General features: G+C 47.1%; 1 protein-coding gene across 1 annotated transcript in view; it reads right to left on the bottom strand.

Annotated features, from left to right (window-relative positions):
• FAM91A1 (family with sequence similarity 91 member A1) overlaps nt 1-16,574 on the bottom strand; it is a 1,180,047-nt gene that overhangs the window by 879,730 nt on the left and 283,743 nt on the right. Inside the window, exon 9 of the mRNA XM_069621589.1 lies at nt 1,522-1,628. Coding sequence (XP_069477690.1) covers nt 1,522-1,628 — 107 coding nt within the window. The remainder of the gene's footprint in view (nt 1-1,521; nt 1,629-16,574) is intronic.

Raw genomic sequence — 16,574 nt, 5'->3', positions numbered from 1 at the left:
AGAAGGAGTGGGGTAGCTGGGAGAAGAAGGAATACAATGTGGGAGCAGTATAGAGGTTGAAGGATAGGTCAAGGGAACGTAGGAGAATATTGAGGAGATTGGATCGAGAGAAAGGTGGATAATTGCATTTAGTTGGACATTTTGAGAGAAGTTACAGACAAGGAGACCAGTTACTTCAGGAATGAGGAAATGAGTGTGCTGAAAAGGTCAGAGGAGTTACGGTGGTGGATTGTCAGGAAGGGGATTGAAGAAGAAGTCCAGACGGTGGTCAGAGGAGCAAACACCCCACAACTAAGGGGGTGGGTATAAGAGGGTTTGAGTGTACAATCATTTGGCTACGTTTTGAGGAGGCAGAAGTAGGTGAAAGAGAAAAGGAGAAAGCAATATATACAGGAAGGATCCACTAAGGAATGAGACTGTTGAGGTAGACTACAACAGGGTTTTGTGGACTAGAGCCAGTACCATGACATAGAATGGGGGATAATACAGCCAGACCAGATCCTTTAGAAAAGCTCAGATAGCTATCCCTGCTTACATTCTCTGTAAACATGTGCAGAGGATACTGCACTCAATGGTTAGAACAAGCATAATGTGTAATGTAATTATCTTCTACTCTAGCACAAAGTAAAAGGGAGGGTTTAAGTGCAACTCACTTACATCTTGATAGGTTTCATCTCCTTTATTCTCACTGGTCAGAATCAGACCTATCAAATATCTATGTGGTGTGAACACAGGGAATGTGTGAATGATGCAGAATGCAAAATCGAAATTTGCTGAATTTGTGATATCAATTTTATTGCTAAATTGAGTACATCATTACCAAGCAAAATAAGCACATCCATATTTGAAAGGCGTCTAGACTGTCATAAAAGTGAGAAGACAAAAGCAAAATCGCTGTTGAGCTTAAAACAGAATAATGTCAAAGTATGATCACACATGTTTTTTTGGCACTGTTGATTACGGTTTATAAATAATAAACATGTTCAGACAAATGGAAAGGAAAGCAATTCCAGACTAGTGGCTCCAATAGGGATTTTCAAAGGCCCCATGACCAAATGCTACAGCTCTCCTAATTTTACAAAGCAGAGGCCATTAGACTTTCCTTTGTTTTTCAAATTATTCTAACTGATCAGTCTATCCGTAAGCACCACATTTTGAGAAACACATGCAAAAGAGCCATGTAAAGCTACGAACTTTCTGAAGCAAGTTTTACCGACAAGATCAAAACGAATATGTTCAGAGTACCTGATAGTTGGAGATCGAAGAGAATTATAAAAAAGAATATGTTAAGAGTAACCATACTGAATATCCGTTACAAATTAATACATCCCCACACCTGAAATCATGTTTTTTTAAGTTAATAAACAATGAAACTGAAAATTATATAAATCTGGTTTTAAGTTGAAGATGGGGTAGATTGAATCAAAGCCATCCCTGGGTACTGTGACTGAATTGCACTAAAGAACCGAAAACAATAACGCACCAAACCCCCAAAACATGATTATGTTTCACATTACTTACCTCTGCCACATTGGTATGTTCATCTATTGAGACAAATATTTTGTAAAGAAGTGTCTCAAAGTAGTCACCTTGCAGTCTGTTCATCACAAAACCTTCAAGTGGGGGCACTGCAAAAGAAAGTATGTGACCGATTATGCCAACTTTACGCATAAGGTATCTCAGCAGTCTGAACCAACACGTGTTTAGATATTTTAAGAAATTAAAGCAGTACTTTCACCATGACATGCAATACACATAGTACGTTGGCACCCCGGTTATCTCTTTGGAATTGTGTGACTCGACTTGTGTATTTACATTGGTAACTGGGGCATGATGGACTCACTATCGGCATGCCGAACACATCCATAAATTGAAAATGCAATACTGTATGCTTTAATGGTTTCATCAACCTGTATTATTCATGTGAATATGTTTTGCGATTGATGCATATTTAATCAATTAATCTTGCGTATATGTTTGTGGATTACATTACAGATTCGATTGCTTATCATTTTGCATTCGGATCAGATGCATTTGAGAATGAGCTGGCCCTGACGAAGGAACAAGGTTCCGAAATGCATTGGCCAAAACTAATGTTTTTATAGCTCACCCAGCACATCTGCTGTTCTTAAGATGTACAGTTAACGAGATGCAAAATTCACGATTAAAGAATTTAACATTAAACTATCACACTTTGCAGTAAACCAATGGAAATTTGTTATTTTTAGTTCGAACTACATTGAACTTATACACCCTAAGGGGTGGTTTCGGAGTGCAGCCCGCACCGCTGGCTTCACGGCCTTGGTCCATACCCCCTGTTTTCGTAGTGTGCCAGTCCACGGAGGCACCTTTCCAGCGGGTTTGCACCCAATTTTGAATTCCAATGAGCAGTGGTTTAAACAGAAGGATCTTTCGATAAGAGGAGGCTGTGCACGCACACCACACATTTTTGTTCTCGCTCTCCATCCGTGGATTAACCTGAACGTAGCACGCCACAGTGAATATGTCATACGAAGATATTGAACACATTACAGACAACAGAGCAACAACGCTGGGTTTTTCAGCAGAAGAAGCAGATGCTATTCTGGGTCTCATTAAGGAAACCACGCGTACCCCCGGTGGGGCGGATCCACAGAGCAAGATTAAACAGCTGGAATATAATATCAGAAAGCTGATCAATCGCAAACTACATGCAGTAACCTTAAGCAGGTATTATAAGGCACAAAGGATTCCCAGAGGTCTTCGGATTCCATTACGACCTACGCTCTGTAAGGAGAACAAAAAGTTTGTTGAAAAATGGGAACAGATCCTCAATAAATGTTCCCTAGACTTAATTTTATTAACCATACAAGAGTTATCAAGCAATGTAGAACAACTTGAGAAAGAGATTGAGAATCTCTCTAAAAACATCACTGACATCACTGATGCTGAATCATTTGCAGTGATTCTAGCCGACATTAATAAGAAGCTCGAGAGCTACCAAGAAGATTTGGAGGCTCGGAAGATACGCAAGTTTCGCCGAGATACTTTCGATTACCTCAATAATGAGGTTTACACGTGGGCTGACAAATATCAACAGCAAGGTACACGCCAGAATAAGAACACGAGTGGCAACAGCAGCTCTGAGTCCGATGTCCCAGAGCAAGAGGATAGAACAAACATCGACTTGCCACCAGCTAGTACATCAGCCCAAAAATTAAGACCAGCGCAAGTTAAACGTATAACCAACACAGCTTTTTTAGAGAGAGGAAGAGGACAAGGAGGGGGAGAAAGAGGAAGTCAGAGGATGCAAACAAGGTTTCAAACGAATCGCAGTTAGTGGTTAATCTATCCAAGCGGACACTTTCAGCCGGCGAGATACGAACCCTGGAGAAAGGGCTTAAGTTTGTACCGACCTACAGCACTAATCAATTCCAAACAGAGATTGAGTTATTCAAATTCATTCGTAAATTGAAATTGAAGGCGTTTTTCGCAGAGAACACGCCATCTACTACAACAATAGAGTCAGAGTACACAGAATTTAAACCAAGCAGCACCTTTTGCCCGCCAGTACAAGTACCAGCAATAGACATGTTTCAAAAAATGGTATTGAACGACCTCAAAAAGATGCAATTTCGCGCACCAAGAAGAACTAATTTGAATAGAGGTGAGCTGTCACAGATACGTACATTATTCGGCGATGAAACTATAGTCATCCGTCCCGCGGATAAAGGTGGAGCAATGGTGATCCAAGACGCATCACAATATCATTCAGAATGCTTGCGCCAATTGTCGGATACTAATACCTACACTCTACTACCACAAGACCCCACTCCGGAGATCAAGAGGAAACTAACAGATATTCTCGATAAAGCTGTAGAAAACGAATGGATTAGCACCAAAACAAGGGCGTATCTATGGACCGCATTTCCAGTAATGCCTCACCTATATACCTTGCCTAAGATCCACAAAAGCTTGATCAATCCACCCGGCAGACCAATAGTAGCTGCCACGAGAAGTCTATTACAACCTTTAGGAACATATATAGATTTTTTTCTACAACCACTGGTCCAAGCCACAAGGACATATGTAAGGGACACTACGCATTTCCTCCAAATATTAGATACTATCTCATTGGCACCTGGAGACATTCTATTTACTATTGATGTTGTCAGCCTCTACACCAGTATTCCGCATGATCTGGGACAGCAAGCAGTTGAATCTCTCTTACTCAGTGCAACAGACATTGGAGCCAATAATGAGTTTCTCATTATTCTTCTTGACTTCATCTCCAAGAACTCCTGTTTTAAGTACGATGGCAAATATTACAATCAGATATCGGGGACTGCCATGGGAGCCACTATGGCACCATCATATGCTAATTGTTTTATGCATCAATTTGAAACAACACATGTATTATCTAATCCCAGATGGCAACACCAGTTGAAGACATGGGTGAGATTTATAGATGACATCTTCGGCATATGGATAGGTAGTGTACAAGATCTTCAAGAATTTTTGATATTTCTCAATGGGATCGATCAACGTATCCAATTTACTATAGATATAGGTAATCCTAATGTACACTATCTCGATGTACAAACAGTCATCCGAGCCAATAAAATTACCACCACATTGTACACGAAACCTACAGATCGCAATAACCTGCTACATCGGCTCAGTTTTCATCCACCTAAGACACTTCAGAATTTGCCCTACGGTCAAATGTTAAGGATCAAAAGAATCGTAAGTGACCCAGAGGATTGTAACTTACGATTACAACAATTGCAACAAAAGCTGCAAGCAAGAGGATACCCAGAGGTAGATTTAGTAACAGCACGAGCCAAGACTGATGCCCAGGAACGACAACAATTGCTAGTAAAGAAACCTATTACTAACAGTCCAGATTTGGTCTTCGTGACTAAATATTCCATACAGAGCAAGCACATTAAGACTATAATACGCAACAGATGGAATATTCTTACAAGTGATGAGCGAACAGTGGACCTGTTTCCTACACCACCCATATTTGCATATCAGAAAAGCAGTAACTTGCGGAACTTATTGATGAACACTAAGGAGAGAACACCAGTTACTAAACCAGACAAATTCCCCGGGACTCATCCATGTATGAGTTGTGGTAATTGCAACAGCATTATTAAAGGCAGTACAATTGCACATCCACGCACTGGTGTAAAACTTGCACTAAGACAGCATGCGACATGTCTTTCGGAAAATGTAATCTATGCACTCAGATGCCCATGTGGTAAGTATTACGTGGGGGAGACCTCACGTAAAATCAGAATTAGGATAAATGAGCATAAATCCAATATTAGGAATAAGAACAGGATGTCAGCTGTTGCTAGGCATTTTAATGACAATGGGCACACAGTGAGCCAGTTGAGATTTCTGGTACTTGAAGTCATGCCTCCCAAAGGACACTCTCGAGATATGAAGCAGTGGAGAGCACAGAAAGAAGCTTTTTGGATCAACAAACTTGACTCATTGATACCGAATGGAATGAACGAGGAGTTCGACCTCAGTTGTTTTCTTTGATGCTGGAATCACTAGACTATAATGGGTTAACAGCATGGGACACATTAGAACGCATTATGACATTGTACTGTTTGTTTGATAACTTTGGTTGTGTCAACATCAGCAGCACCGAGTGGGAACATGATTTTGCAAGAATCACCGCGACTGATGTAAATCATAAGGAATAGTAGTGACGTTTTGCACAATTATATAAGATGTCTGTTTAACAATTTGTTTTTCTTTTTCCTTTTTCCTTTTTTCCTCTTACTTTTATTCTGTTCTCCCTTTCTTTTCTGTGTGTTCCTTAAATGAACCTGCACCCTAGAGTGACTAGCTATATGGCAACCGAGACCCCTTGAATCTAACGTTGCCCTTAGCTTTACTCCAATCTTAACATAGTAATAACAGTAATGGTAAATCAGCCTGAGCTTCAGGAATAGTGTACCGTACGGAACCAGATCAGTCAGACTAAGGCCGGCCCTCATTGTGGTTATCGGTCTCAGTAGAATTTGTCTTCTCGGGCATGTTCTTTGCCTAGTTATGTCTTTCATTATTTCATTAATTTAACTTTTTTATTAACTATACATTTCTTACAATATATTTTTATCATTTTAATTTTTATAACACAACATTTTGTCATATTATCCGTATTTTGCCACATTTTTTACCACCACTACACCCCCAAGTATCACTTTTCAATTAGATATTTCATCCTTAGTTGAGCAATTTCAATTAGACATTTCATCCTTTATAGTATACCCGTTAGGGCACATGTATGATGGAAGCTAGCAGCCGCAGTAAGATGGCCGCCGGCTTTTCACAGAACTCTGTGGCTCTTTTCACGTAGCTAGGCGACGTGTAAGAAGCTTCGTGATAAAGCACCATAGTAACCGAGAACGCGTCCTTAGCCGCGTTCTGCCGATTTTCCACATCTGAACATTCAGGTAAGACGCGTCGTACTGCACGGTCGTGTGCTAGTGAGCCCTAGACATTATAAGCGCTTTAGCAACATCATATTGTTACACAACTGATCGCGAAGCATGTCTTCCCTAGATAAGAATCAGCAGACGTTCACCGAACGCCTTCCAACAAGCCTCAAGCTTCAAAGCGTCGTCTTACGATTCACAGTCCATTCTGCCACCATAGCAAGGTTAGTACAGGTCGATTTCTATGACACTGAAAGTTGACAAGCAGTAAGATTTGTGGCAGTCTGTTGGTGATTTTTTCTACCGTTTTTCTTTCCTTTTCTTAATATGATCCCGCCACCTGTTATCACGCATTAAATATGGGATGACACGTATGTAATTTATACTTTCTATTTTACTTTTTTGCCATGGTTATGTGATACATCCCCTAAACATTAATTATTCTGTAAACAATATCCCCTTTTCCCGGCGTACGTTGGCACCCCGGTTATCTCTTTGGAATTGTGTGACTCGACTTGTGTATTTACATTGGTAACTGGGGCATGATGGACTCACTATCGGCATGCCGAACACATCCATAAATTGAAAATGCAATACTGTATGCTTTAATGGTTTCATCAACCTGTATTATTCATGTGAATATGTTTTGCGATTGATGCATATTTAATCAATTAATCTTGCGTATATGTTTGTGGATTACATTACAGATTCGATTGCTTATCATTTTGCATTCGGATCAGATGCATTTGAGAATGAGCTGGCCCTGACGAAGGAACAAGGTTCCGAAATGCATTGGCCAAAACTAATGTTTTTATAGCTCACCCAGCACATCTGCTGTTCTTAAGATGTACAGTTAACGAGATGCAAAATTCACGATTAAAGAATTTAACATTAAACTATCACACTTTGCAGTAAACCAATGGAAATTTGTTATTTTTAGTTCGAACTACATTGAACTTATACACCCTAAGGGGTGGTTTCGGAGTGCAGCCCGCACCGCTGGCTTCACGGCCTTGGTCCATACCCCCTGTTTTCGTAGTGTGCCAGTCCACGGAGGCACCTTTCCAGCGGGTTTGCACCCAATTTTGAATTCCAATGAGCAGTGGTTTAAACAGAAGGATCTTTCGATAAGAGGAGGCTGTGCACGCACACCACACATTTTTATGCAATACACATTTGCCACATGGGTAAATCTAGTATGGTGGTTAGAAGGGGTTTAGACTATCTTTGGCTTGGCTGATTAGAACATTGATTGAATGTTGTCGGGTGTTAATAAAGGTTTCAATGTCTCGCACAATAAGCTGAGGCACAGATATTCTGTATTGTATGATGGTTATGCAATCTTTTTAATGCATCTTTAGTCTTTGAATATAAAATCCATCATATCGTATTGTTTTAGATGAATTTGATTATTTTTGTTTTTAGGCTTTAATGGGACTATTCCAAAATAAAGCGTATAGCTTGGCTATGACACTCATAAGAAATGACAAGTTACATAAAAATTGTGTCATTATTTTTCAAAGTGCACTCAAAGAATGGGAAAACAGACGACTGTTCTTTTCATCTGAAGGCAATTTAGAAATGTTATGCCTCACCAGATCTTAGGCCAGTGGAAGAGACATTTAAATATACAGCAATACTATACCTTCAAATGTACACAATACATGCCTTTCTAAATGTACTGTGTTTTGCAATTTTAAATGCATATATTTTATGCTTGCGTTTTCTATTATTTTATGATCACATGGTGTGTAATATTGGCTGTTTGCAGGTGATACCCGTTTGCTTAATGCATTGAATTTCCAAATAAAGCTATGTTGTTGTTGATGAGAGTACTACTTACCGGAAAAAGATTTTACAGCAAGCTTTGGTTTGAGGTTCCTTTGCTATGCATAGCCCCATCTAGTGGATGGCCCTGAGTGATTAGCTTTGTTTAATTTAAGTTTTTAATAGAAACTGGCATCAGCAGATCAGACTTTGGACTCTTCCACTACTTTCCTACGAACCAGAATGCTCTAGACAGTCAATACCATCTAAAGATGTTTTTTTCTGCAGTAATTTAGCTTGGCATTATTATTGATGTATTTAAAATATTGTGTTTTGAATATATCTACATTGCATCTAGTAAAATGTAACTCCATAAATCACTTTACCATCCAGGATATGATCAAGTTTTCACAGCACCTTCTTTGTGTTAAAACAGTGTTGCATAACTATTGGGAGCGACTCAGGTGTCACTGGTTTGTGTCATACAAGTTAAGTGGGTACCAAGCCCCGAGATACTCACTCCTTCAGCTCCCTCATCTTTGCCACCAACTGCCTCCCCTTAAACCAACAACCCATCCACCTTACCGCATTCTAAATAGGACATTGTGACATGGAACAACTCTTGGCAGTATAACTCTTATTCCAGACTCTTCCATCCTCCAATAGCACAGCGAAACGAAAGCCACACACAGTCGAAAGATTTTGACATCCGAAAGTGGTCCGAGCCCGAACGAGGGAGACCCGAAGTGTGTTAAGCTTGGGGAAGGGAGCCCCCTTGCAACTTTGTGTGAACTGTATCATGAGAGGTCAGAAGGGGACCTACTAAAATAAATTATAAGTTACTCACCGTAGTGACTAATGTACTCTTAGTCCATAGTTCCCTTTCCTCCATACTGCATGGACGTCCCTTCCAAAGGACGGGAGACGGAACCTTTTTCACCAGAAAAAACCTTCTTCCCCTTTAAATTTAGAGGCGCGCGGGGGTGCGGCCCTGGGAGCACGCGCTGCCCTGACTCCGCCCCTCGGCGCCACAACTCAGTCCCCATTGACGCATCAACAATAGATTTAACATTGCCTAATGACACCAGTATTATTAGGGGGGGAAGATGGTGGGACGTATGGAGGAAAGGGGACTATGGACTAAGAGTATGTTAGTCACTATGGTGAGTAACTTATAATTACTCTTACGTCCCGTCCCCTTTCCTCCATACAGCATGGGAGATTACAACTGAATGCAGCTCCAGGGTGGAGAGGAGACCCTCCTTAAGCAAATAGTTTCCTGAGAACCACCTGTCCGAAATCCGCTTCAGATCTAGAGCCAGCATCCAAACAGTAATGCTTGCAGAAGGCCGAGGCAGAGGCCAAAGTGGCCAAGGGACATGGCGCTGGAAAGCGATGGCCGTTGCCATGGCCCCGACTACGTGGGCATGCATGCTGGCCGGAATCGGCTTGTGCTGCCCCTCGTATGCTTCCTTGATGGCCGAGACCATCCAGCGTTATATGGAGGCCTGATAGCATGGTCTTGAACCTCCAAAGTGACAAACATGGCATCTCACTTGCGGAAGCCTTTGGTCCTGTCAAGGTAGAATTTCTGAGCACACCCGACATCCAGGCAGTGCAGAACTCTGTACCTCGTCCTGAGGATTGGCAAAAAACATAGGGAGGACTATTTCCTCTTTCAAATGGAAAGCAGACGTCACCTTAGGCAGAAAGGCAGGGTGCGCCCGCAGGACTACTTTGTCCTTGTGAAAGGTAGTGTATGGCTCCGATGCAACCAGCGTCTGGATCTTGCTAACTCTGCGCGCCGAGGCGAGGCCTACCAGCAAGGCCGTCTTAATGGTGACCAAACTGATGTCCGTGGATGCCATTGGCTCAAATGGTTTGTGCGCGAGGGCGCCCAAGACTATGTTCAGATCCCACACGGGGTGTGGCCTCTTGATGGGCGGGTAGAGTCTTGCGGGTAGAGTCTTGCGAGCCCCGTCAAATGTTTCTTGACAATCGGATTAGAGGAGAAGAAGACCCCCCCCCCCTCAGAGTTCCTTTAGGCCCTGATGGTAGTGAGGTAAGTGCAGCAGGTGTCCACCTGCACGCCTGAGTGGGCCAGGTGCGCTGAGAAGGAGTGCACGTCGTCCAGGGTACATGCCAGGGGGTCAATTTCCTTGGAGGCTGCCCACTGGCAGAACCTGGTCCATTTACTTTTATACTGGGCCCTGGTAGCCTTGCCCCTAGCACCCTGTATGATTTCCAGATTAGCCTGGGAAAGGCTGAGGTGCCGTAGCGCTACCTGCTCAGGAACCACGCTGTGAGGGCTAGTTTCTGTGGTGCGGGGTGGATGATCCTGCCCCCCCCTTCTGCGCCAGAAGATGTGCTGGGCTCGTCGGAAGGTGAATTGGTGGCACCGCCGAGAGGCTGAGCAGCTCCGAGAACCATGGCCTGGCCGGCCACCATGGAGCTATTAGAATGATGTTGAGCTGGCGAGATTCCTTGATCTTGCAAATCTCTGTGAATCAGCGGAGTGGGCGGGAAGGGGTAAGCGGTCATGCCGTTCCACTGAATCTGAAATGCGTCGCCCAGGGAGCCGGGACCCTATCCCTGTCAGGAGGCGAACTGAGGGCACTTCCTGTTGTACCAGGTGGCAAAGAGATCCACCTGGGGGAGACACCATCTGCTGAAGATCTCCTGAATAACAAAGTCTTTTAGCTTAGCTGCCACTCGTAATTTTCGGCTCCCAACCTGCTGAGCCTGTCCGCCTCCAGGATGCATTCCCCCGGAAAGTGGACTGCCGTGAGGTAGATGTCGTTTGCCAGGGCCCATTCCCACATGCTGATTGCCAATCTGCAGTGGAGGGGATCTGGTGCCTCCCTGCTTGTTGACAAAGTACATGCTGGTCGAGTTGTCTGTCGGGATGAGGACAACCTTGCCCCTGAGAAGTGTAAGGAATGCTCTGAGCGCTAGCCAGATGGCGTTCAGCTCCAACCAATTGATGAGGTACTCCTGCTCCTTTCGAGTCCAGGTGCCGTGGACCGAGAGATCGTCCAGGGTGGCTGCCCAGCCCTCGAGCAAGGAGTCTGTGGTGATGTGACCTCAGGGGTGGGGGGCCTGAAGGCCTTGCCCTTCCGAAGGTTTCAGTCCCTGGACCACCATGTGAGGTCTGTGTGGAGAGATGGAGGAACGTTGATCATCTCAGATTGAGAACCCCATTCCTGGTAGTGCAGCTGAATTCTCCTCATCCCTGGCCTTGTGTGTGGGATGGCTAATAGGACACTGCTAAGAGACTCAGGAGATGCTGGTACCACCAGGCCAAGGTCACTTCTCTGCTGAGAAAGTGAATGGTGGCCCTCTTAATGGTCGTGATCTTGTCCTCCGACGGAAACACCCTCTCGGAGCACCTGTCCAAGATGAGGCCCAAGAATGTCAGATTCTGTGTGGGCTGTAGCTGCGACTTCTTGAAACTGAGCGAAAAGCCCAGATTGTGCAATGTATTCATGCAATGTATTCATGAGAGCATGGGAAGAGTGGTGAACCGCTTCCAGAGATGCAGCCCTGATGTGCCAGTCGTCAAGGTATGGGTAGATGTGGAGGCCCTGAGCTCTAAGGAGGGCAGCCACAACATTCATGAGTCTGGTAAAGACCCTGGGGGCCGAGTTGAGGCCAAAGGGAAGGACCTTGTATTGGAAATGGTAGCCCATGATCCTGAACTGTATGAAAGAACAATGGGGCTGCCAAATCGGGACGTGTAGGTACGCGTCCTTCAGATCCAGGGTGCACATCCAGTCTCCCCTGCACAATGTTTCTGCAATAAAAGCTGGAGTAACCATCCTGAATCTTTGTAGCGGTAAGGAGAGGTTGAGGGTGGAAAGGTCCAGCACAACTCTCAGGCCCGCCTGGTTATTTTTCTGAATGGCGAAAATCCTGGAGTAATAGCCCAAGCCTTGCGGGAAGGCTGGGACTTCCTCTAGCGCCTGGCTCTCTGCGAGCAAACTGACCTCTGCCAGAAGAGTTGCTGTCCCAACTTGAGGGAGTGGAGGAGAGGAGGGAGGAGAGGCTGGGATGGGTAGGTGGATACTACCGAGAGGATCCAGGGGTCCGAGAAATTCTGGCACCAGAAATGTGTGTGAAGGGCAAGCCTGCCCCTCACTGGAAACAAGTGTACCCGGAGGGGCGTGTCACGCCTTCTTTCCCTCAGAGGCTGATGCGGAGGAGGGGGACTGGAAAGCCCTTACCCCACCGCCCCCCCCCCCCCAACTTTTTGTTGCTTGCGTCGAATTGGAGTTGGTGAGCGGTCCAGGAAGCCGCGGAACCCTCCATAAGCACGCCCCTTGTCGGAGCACTGCTGTGACTGGGTGAAAGATTTGGACGTGGCCTTTGTCAGGATAGATAAAAACTTGGCCGTTTGTGAGCTGTTTTTCTTCCTTGTCCAGCTCCTCGTCCGTGGTGGAGTGGAAGAGCCCCTCCACCCCCTCAAACGGCCAGTCTAATATGCATTCCTGGACATCCGGGTTAAATTTTGTTGCAGAGCCAGGCCATCCTTCTCATGTCCGTGGTGATACAGATGGCACGGCCAGAGGTGTCAATGTGGGCCACAGTGGATCCATGAGATCCTGCAACACCAGCATGGCCTCAGCCAGTCCCTGAAACGTGATTGGTTCTGCGTAAGGAGTTCCGGGAGGAAGTCTGCAATTTCCTGCCATCACCTTTGGTTAGCGGCCGCCAGCATGGCATCGGCGTTAGCACGATGAAGATGCAAGGACGCGTTGGAATACAGCTTCTTCCCGTATGCCTCCAGAATCATCTCCTCCTTGCCTAGCAGCGCCACCTAGGTGGAGGATGACTAAGGCTTGTAGTATAGTGATGCCGCAGCGATCACTGAGGAGTGGGGCTGAGGATGGGCCGATAGCAAAAGTGTATCCCCCTCCATCTGCCTGTACTTGGCGATTGACCGGCTGGGCAGAGTGGGGTTTGAGCCAACCCTTTTTGGCCTGGGAGACTACATAGGTCTGCAGTGGAATTCCAAGGGGTGTTGTGTGAGGACTTCAGTGAGGACCCCCTCTGCTGGTTGCGCAACCTCGGGTTGAGGCAAGCCCGGGTACTCAGCCAGCCCTGCTAGCCTTTTGTGGAAGGTCTTAGCTGAGGAGGGCGTGTCAGGGTCCTCCTCCTCGTCCGTGTCCTGAGGGTCAGGAGGATCCTGCGCCAGTGGAGGAGTAGCGGGAGGCTGAGGTGCCGGGACCGGAGCCGGAGGCTGGGGAGGAGGCTGGTATGGAACCACCCGAGCAATCAGCTGGGAGGCCGGAGTTAAAGACTGCACATGGATCGGAGCACCGGTCGAGGAGCCTGAGGTGCTGGAGGCATTGGAGGGAGCACGTCCCTGAGGATAACCCCTATCCGAGGGGACTTCATGAGCCCGAGGAACATCTCAAAGAACCTGTCTTCACAGGCTGGAGGAGTGGTAGGGGATATATACGGGGTAGTGGGAGGCTGCTGGTGCCACTGCATGCCCTGCCCATATGAACGCAAAGGGAACCTGCCCTGCGCAAATGAGGGATAGGCTGTAGGCCACACGCCTGGTTGAGGCCAGTCCAACCTTGACACTCATTCCTCGCCGAATTCTTGGAAAGGCGTCGGACGGGTGCTGATGTCTTGCCCGGCAGCTATTTTGTCGAGCTGTCTTCCACGTGCCTCCGTCGTGTTGCTCTGCTCGCTGGGCCACCCTCCTCCTGGTGTGAATCGGGAGGCCTACCCTGCTCCTCAGGCCTAGACCCGGTAGGTGTGACAACTTCGGCCCGGGAGCCGGAAGAGCTGCGTTTAGTGGCCCCCTCGGACATATTGCCGGTACTAGGGCGTGGCCCCTCGGACATAATTCTGGTACAAGGGCGTAGCCCCTCAGGTGAAGACCCGGAACAAGAACCTTCCGGTCCCTCAGCACTGTCACCAGGAGGATCCGAGGTTCCCTTGGCCAGGAGGCCGGTAGCTGGAGTTGCCTCCGTGCACGTGCCTGTACGAGAACCTGAGCAGTCCCTCCCGCGTGGGCAAGTCCTTGGAAAGGAGTCTCCCTTTCGGGGTGCGATTGAGAAGGAACAAGTTACTTACCTGTAACTGTTGTTCTCCAGCATGGGTCTGGCATGGATTCACATGCTCATGAATATTCCCCGTCAGGCTGGGAATCCTCGGTAAAGAAAAAATCAGTATCAGTTTCGTTTCTGATCTGTCTTTGTTAGTAGTAACCAATCACTGATCTCTGGGTCATACTGCCCCCAGCCAATGACTGCCCTCTCCCTAAGCCCCGCCTCCGGCAGCCATCCTCAGATTTGGTAGCACGCCAAGTGGCAGTATGACCAAGTGAAGAGCCGCAGAGGGGTAGGTGGGAGGGTTCGCATGAGAATCCACAGTTACAGGTAAGTAACTATTTCCTTCTCCAGCATGGGGTCTGGCATGGATTCACATGCTCATCAATAAAAGAATACATAGCAGTATACACATGCACAACCACGGGAGGTAGCAACAGGCTCAACATTAAGCAATACAACTCAACATTAAGCATCTCTTACCTCCTCACCAGGCTCACCTTAAGCGAACAGGTTGCACAGCACTGCTTGGCCGACCCTGGACTCCTCCCTGGAGTCCCAATCGACGCAGTAGAATCTTGTGAAGGTGTGCGTCGACCTAAACGTAGCAGCCCTGCAGATGTCCAGCAGGGGTACACCAGACAGGAATGCCGTGGTAGCAGCGATCGCTCTGGTCGAATGGGCTTTTGGACGGCCGGGCAGCGGTCGGTTTGCCAACCGGTGACAATGCATGATGCAGCCGGAGAGCCATCTGGAAATGGAAGTCTTCGAGAGAGCCTTCCCTTGATTCACAGCTCCAAAGTTCACGAATAGCTGTGACGTCTTGCGAAAACTCATCGTGCGGTCCACGTAGAACTTCAGCGCTCTAGCTACATCCAGCGAGTGAAAAGTCCTCTCGGCCGGCGTCGAAGGCGACGGAAAGAAAACTGGTAACACCAAGGGCTCGTTGAGGTGGAAGTCCGACCGCACCTTGGGCATGAAGGAGGGGTGTGTCCTAAGCACTACCCTTGTGTCATAAAAGTCAAGTATGGAGGCTTGCAAGATAGGGCCTGAATCTCTCCCACTCGTCGTGCAGAGGTGATGGCCACGAGGAACGCGGTCTTCCATGACAGGAACTTCAAGGGCGCCGAGTGCATAGGCTCGAATAGAGCTCCCATGAGCCTGGTCAGCACCACATTAAGTTCCCACGCCGGGGCAGGAGCCTTCACCGGCGGGAATGAACGTAATAGTCCCTTCATAAATTCCTTTACCAGGCGATGAGACCACAAGGACGCCCGCCCCTTAGTCCTGGCATATCGAGAGATGGCAGCCAGATGTATTTTTATGGAGGCGTGAGCCAGTCCAGCTTTAGCCAGCGACAGTAAGTACGGCAGCACTTGAGGGGCCGTAATCCGCAGAGGGTTAATCTTCTGTGCACGGCACCAGACAGAGAACCTCTTCCATTTATGACCGTAACACTTGAGAGTTGAGGACGCCCTGGCCTTTGCAAGAACCTCTCTGCAATCAGCTGGGATATCGTAACCTCCAAACTCTAGCGCTGCAGGAGCCAGGCCTGCAAGTCCAGCGACTGTGGGTCGTGGTGTAGAATGGCGCCTCCTTCTCTGGAGAGAAGATCCACGTCCACTGGCAGCCTCACTGGCGGGGACATTGACAAGTCCAGAAGAACGGGAACCAGATCTGCCTCGGCCACGCCGGTGCGACGAGGATCATCCTGCACCTGGACATCTTGAGGTGCCTGATGAGGCGGAGCAGCAACGGCAACGGAGGGAACGCGTATAGAAACAGGCAGTCCCAAGGGAACGAGAAAACATCGCCCATGCTCCTCGGCTGTGGGAACCTGCTGGCAAACCTCTGGCACTTGGAACAGGTCGATCTGGGGTTTGCCCCATCATTGGAAGAGTCGATCCACTTGATACTGGCACAGTTCCCACTCGTGACACGAGTGCAGCTCCCTGCTGAGTGAGTCGGCGATGGTGTTTTTTATTCCTGCCAGGTTGAAGGGAACCAGAAACATCCCCTGGGCGACGGCCCAGTGCCACAGATCCTGGGCCTCCTTGGATAGGGCTGGGGAACTGGTGCCTCCCTGCTTCCGTATGAAAAACATCGTGGTGGTGTTGTCGGTGAAGATCCTCACAACCTTGTCCTTGAGGGACGGGAGGAACGACTTGAGCGCCCAGAACACTGCTTGGAGCTCCAAGATGTTGATGTGAAGAGACCTCTCCTCCGGGAGCCAAAGGCCTCTTGCGTGGAGATCTCCAGTGTGGCCCCCCTAACCCTCCAGAGAGGCATCCGTAGTCACCGTCTC

Source organism: Ambystoma mexicanum, chromosome 5q (genome assembly GCF_040938575.1).
Source record: "Ambystoma mexicanum isolate Mex_15411 chromosome 5q, UKY_AmexF1_1, whole genome shotgun sequence".
Classification (NCBI taxonomy): domain Eukaryota; kingdom Metazoa; phylum Chordata; class Amphibia; order Caudata; family Ambystomatidae; genus Ambystoma; species Ambystoma mexicanum.
This window is presented reverse-complemented; position numbering and strand designations above follow the sequence as displayed.